At 39.5% G+C, this 5,190-nt stretch overlaps 1 protein-coding gene and 1 long non-coding RNA gene across 2 annotated transcripts; one reads left to right on the forward strand and one right to left on the reverse strand.

Annotated features, from left to right (window-relative positions):
- Positions 1-334: 334 nt before the first annotated feature.
- Positions 335-722, reverse strand: LOC119419091. The gene is made up of 3 exons (XR_005187240.1): positions 656-722; positions 526-568; positions 335-439 (listed from the first exon to the last, which is right to left on the reverse strand). It is a non-coding gene; the product is annotated as an uncharacterized LOC119419091 (long non-coding RNA).
- A 2,133-nt stretch (positions 723-2,855) lies between these two features.
- Positions 2,856-4,691, forward strand: tmem169b (transmembrane protein 169b). The gene is made up of 3 exons (XM_037686390.1): positions 2,856-2,964; positions 3,482-3,799; positions 3,884-4,691. Exons 2-3 carry the CDS (start codon positions 3,526-3,528, stop codon positions 4,516-4,518), a joined length of 909 nt encoding a protein of 302 aa, XP_037542318.1. The 5' UTR covers positions 2,856-2,964; positions 3,482-3,525; the 3' UTR covers positions 4,519-4,691.
- Positions 4,692-5,190: the final 499 nt, after the last annotated feature.

Below are 5,190 nucleotides of genomic sequence, written 5' to 3' on the forward strand. Positions count from 1 at the left end.
ATTAATTTGCTTCAGGTTTTACAGTACTGAACATGTCTTTAACCTCCTAAGACACAAACTCTTGCCTATGTGGATGCCAGGTCCTAGGAGGTTAATACCATTTACCTGCCGATAGGGCCATGTTTCTTTGTTCGCTTTTTCAGGAGAAGCAAAACAGGTGGGTGGATCCTGCATGGCGTGTTGCTCATGAATCTCTTCAGTATTTGCCTTTGCATAAGTTTCATCTTCTTTCTGGAATATCAAGTTGATAACACATTTAGTTTTTTAATGGCACAACTGCTTAAACTATGTGTTTTTAAATGCCAAAATTCTGTATCCAAGTACATCTGTCTGGTTGAGATGAATAGATGAGATGTCAATAATGGAAGAATCACTGTCCTCCTTCGTCTGATGCTCCGATTGTTCTTCTTGTTCTATTGTGGGTTGTTCTTTAAAGACACTGCATAGTAAAATAAAACTTTATCAGTAAAAATGTGGGCTTTATTTCATCCATACGCATTAATGTTCAGGAAGTCTGAGATTCACGTGTCTGGTGGCTCCTCAGTGGAAAAAGCATTCGCTGCCAGATCTGTTGAGACACAAATTAAAAGCTTTTAATGCCTATAAACATTTCAGATTAACCAGAACACTGAGTAATGAAACAAAAGTTTATTACCAGTGAGATGATCCAGCTCCTTCTGTTTGGTCATTATTTGATCATCCCAGGCTTTAATTCGACTCTCGATTTTCTCATTTTCAGCCTGCAGGGCGAGTAACTTTTGAGCAAGAGGACTTTGGTGATAACATTCTTTGAACGACTGCAGTGTCTTCCTGTAGCTTGAAATCCTCTCTTCAAAGACCTCCCTTGTTGGTTTAAAAGTAAAAAACAATTGGGCTTTCTCAATATAATGGCAGAAAATGTTCTTTAATCATAAATAAAAGTGTGAATGGAACCTACAGGTCATTGTTGTAGCTGGCTTTTCTGCTTTCCAGTTCTGTTTTCAGCGCCTGTTTGTACTGAAGAAGCCGCTCGTTGGTCACCTTCATGCTGGAGTTTCATGAGTTACAAAAAGTATTACACAAACACCACAATACAATCCACCTGTTGTGACATTCATATTTAAAATTAGTTTATGATTGACAAGGATCTATCAGAGTTTGGCGTAAGTTTCACTTGCTTATCCCAACATTGTTACATGATCATACGTTTTTGCATTTTCTTTATTCTTCATCACAGCACTCTGCAACACGCTGACTCGTTCTTCAAGTTTCTTGACATTTTCTTGGGTTGTTCCAATGTAGGACTTCTTCTCAGCAATGTCATCTCTGCAGACTGTTGACAAAACCCAATTAGACTTACTGGAAATTGATCAACTGATATCAAATGAGTAGAACTGATGAATAAAGGAAGATGTGTAAAACTATTTGTTAGTGTTTCTAATAAATGTGTAGTGATGTGTTTCTTTCTTTCTTTTATTTATCATCCTAATCCTCTGTGGGCCATGTATGAGTCTTGTGCACTTGTGTCTAAAGACAATACAGTCTAAGCTAAAGAAAACCAAAGCAGGAAACCTTAAACAATAGAGGCAGGACTATGTCTGCATTCAAAGGGAAATGCTTTGCTGAAGTAAAAAAGAATAAAAGATTTATTGATTTTTTTTATGTGTTTTTATTGTTGTTTTGTGATTAATTTAAAATGGACTTTAAGTTAAGCAAAGATAACAAACAAAAAAAAAGAAATTATGAAAGGGGTAGGAATTTTATAAATGACATCAACATATTAGGCTAGACTACCATTGTACACTTAATTTGGACAATTGTAAACGTAGTAATAAAAAGACGTACCTTTAATTTGCTGTTTGAGTTCATTCTTCTTTTGAGACAGTTCCCGAGTTTGTACAGCTACAAAAACAGCAGAAACAGCAGGAAAACATCATTAATTTGTAACTTGTCGGTAGCTAGCTAGCTAATGATGAGACCAAATAAAAAAACAACATAAGGCCAAATAAACAACATTAAAAGAAAAGAGCCTTCGTCAAAATTCATAAAAAATTAACTTACCCAACTGAAAAACGAGTCTGTCGAGATTATTAATTGAACTCTGCTCCTCCTTCATTTTTACACCAGATGTTAGCTTGTTAGCTAACAAACTCGAAATGGCAAAACCCAACACAAAAACTTTTCTTTAAGGAAATAAAAATTATTTGATAAATTTTTAATAACCTATCATATACCCAACAATATGAGTTAAAACTGTTATCTAATTTAAATTAGAAACTATCAAAATACCTTCACAAAACAGGAAAAGGTTAATTAGCTACTAGATTTTGGTTTAGTTTTTTTCATGCGCTGTTGCACTGTAGTTCGACCTCGTGACGTCATTAACATTAAAATTGTAGGAAACGGGGAAAAACGTCCGTTGAAGAAAAAAAAATGCAGCTTTTAAAATTTTCTGAAATTCAGTTCAATTCAGTTTATTTATATATCTCCAAGTCACAACAGAAGTCATCTCAAAGCATTGAACAGAAACATTCATACACATAAAAAGTAAGTTAACACTATTTATCTGACATTTATCTGACAGGTCCCTCTTGTAAATGAGTCCCCGCTAGCCTCAAATAAAATAAATAATAAATGTTGAGTGAATATCTGACGCTTTATTTATCTATAATAAATTATTGTATTTTTAAACATGTAAATGGACTTATGAAACACTTGTTTATTTTACGGTTGTCTATGCATATGCATGAGCTTTCGCACTATCATTTCCGCTCTGGAACGAGGATTGACGTAAATTTAGGGGTTTGCGTAAAGGCGGGGATTAAAGCTATTCTAGAAATGATTTTGCGTAATTTGCGTAATACATCTGTGTAGTTCAAGAACACAACGCTGTGATGCGTGTGTTATTCCTGCGATGTGTCAGATAAATCCGGTTTCTTTCCGCACGGTTCGGATTCTCTAGCCCGCAGATCTTTTCTTTTAAAGGTAATATTTTAATTTTGTGGGGAAGAACGTTCAAGTAGCATTTCATTTTCGCCGGGTGGCGTTTAGCAGACAAAAGAGCGGACATGGGTGGGATTTAAATGGGAGGGGATCAGATGTATGAAGGGTTGCTTTGTCGATTTAACACTTTTCCTATGCCAGTTAATGCATTGATCCACCCGTCTGTGGTCGTTTTAACTCTGTAGAAAGGTTTGGATTATGGGTTTTTATATGTGTTTGCAGCACTTGAACAATCAGTGCTGTCCCTAACCCGAACAAAAATGTAGGCTATCGCGCATTCTTGATGTATTTTTCTTCTATTCATTCAAATTAGTGACATTTCCTGGATGTAATCAGTTTGCAACCAGCGCATGCAGGAAAAAAAAAGATACAATTCTGGACCAAGATAATTGTTAGACAAGATAAAACAAACCAGCTTTTCCCAATTCTCTGCTTTTCTCTTTGTTGGTCTGTTTTTGTGAATGTGCATTACCTTGTAATTTGCTACTTCCTATTTTAGTGAAAGTAGCCTGACAGCCAGAGTTCACTCGTGTTAAAGAGGTCATGGCACAGGTAGAGGAGGCTCAGACAGAAGGAGAAAGCAGCCCCCAGATGGTCTCCTTAAGATCAGACGCATCGGGGAGCCATGCGGACGATGGAGAAGTGGGACCCTCCATGAGGAGGAAGAGGAGGAAGAAGAAAGAGCCACGTCCGGAGTCCATCATCGTGTACCGCTCGGAAGTGGAGCGAGCGCCCGGAGAGGACCAGAGTGGTGAGGACGGAGGAGAGAGGAGCACTGAAGAGGGAGCAAAGTTCCTCTGCACGCCTACAGGTGAAGGTGAGAGAGCTGTCACGTTGTGTTAGAGTTACAAAGACCTGTTTGTCAAAAACTTGTCCATCACATGGTTTCATCTTTCCACAGGAGGAGGCTGGAATCTTCCTCCGGACAGCCGCTACGTGACCCTGACAGGCACCATCACACGTGGAAAAAAGAAAGGTCAGGTGGTAGATATACATGTCACTTTGACAGAGAAGGAGCTGAGGGAGTTGGCCAAGTCAAAAGAGCGTCTCAACGCAGAGTGTGAGGCGGGAGAGGGCTCCAAACGCACCTGCACCTTAGGAGTGTGTCAGGGGCCCCATGTAATCCTATGGAGCATATCGTGCGCTCCTGTGGTTTTCCTCCTCTCCTTCATCACTTCCTTCTACTACGGCACTCTCACCTGGTACAACGTCTTCCTGGTGTACAACGAGGAGCGGACGTTTTGGCACAAGATCACAATTTGTCCCTTCCTCATCATCTTCTACCCTGTGCTCATTATGCCCTTGGCGCTGTCGCTGGCTCTGTACTCCGCCGTGGTGCAGGTGTCCTGGGCCTTCAGTGAGTGGTGGCAGGCCGTGCGAGACCTGGAGAAAGGCTTCTGTGGCTGGGCCTGCGGGAAACTGGGCCTGGAGGACTGTTCCCCCTACAGCATAGTGGAGCTGCTGGACTCGGACACAGTTTCTGGCACTCTGCAGAGCAAGGCCCCCAGCGAATTTGCACAGACGTCATCAGTTTGAACTTAGTAGCAGATTCTGAAATCGCGGCACATATGACAATTTCTTGCAAAGTATAACTCAACAAACACTGCCCAAACTGTCTCTAGACAGTGAACTGTTTCTACAATCAAACGTATTATTGAACTGTGAGCATGATTGGTTGTTATGGATCAGTTTTTATATTTAAGTGTTTTTTGCACAGGTCAGTAAACAGCCATCAGTGGGTACTTTAGCCTCGGCTTGCATGGACATGCTGATGGCGCTGTTAAACAGTCTACTGTAAAACCAAATGACGCTTTATCTGTAAATATCTGCACCTAAGTATTTGTGATAACTGTATCATTTGTGCAATGGAATTTGATTTTATAGTAGCGTTTAATGTCAAGTCATTGTAATCATTCGGCACTTATAGCTGAACTTAGATGGGCTTTTGTTCCACAACCTCTGCTGCAGCTGCCACTTAACTTTGGGAAATTTGGCCTGTTGTGTTATCATCTGCACCACATTGGCTAAAACACTATTCTGCCTTTAAAATGGGCTGTTTGTCTCCATCTATTTCCTACCTTTTAAAATATTTTTACACCTTATGTGAAATGACTAAAAGTGTCCCATCTATTAATCTTGCTTAAAAACATCACATTCATTGTTTTTCTTTACACGCCATATTTTTTTTTCTTCTTACATTTCAGAATC

This window comes from Nematolebias whitei, chromosome 13 (genome assembly GCF_014905685.2).
Source record: "Nematolebias whitei isolate Nwh7 chromosome 13, NemWhi1, whole genome shotgun sequence".
Classification (NCBI taxonomy): Eukaryota; Metazoa; Chordata; class Actinopteri; order Cyprinodontiformes; family Rivulidae; genus Nematolebias; species Nematolebias whitei.

Coding starts and splice junctions, on each gene's coding strand:
- tmem169b (XM_037686390.1), top strand. CDS start 3,526: ATGGCACAGGTAGAGGAGGCTCAGACAGAAGGAGAAAGCAGCCCCCAG. Junction 3,800..3,883: donor CTGCACGCCTACAGGTGAAG/GTGAGAGAGCTG, acceptor ATCTTTCCACAG/GAGGAGGCTGGAATCTTCCT.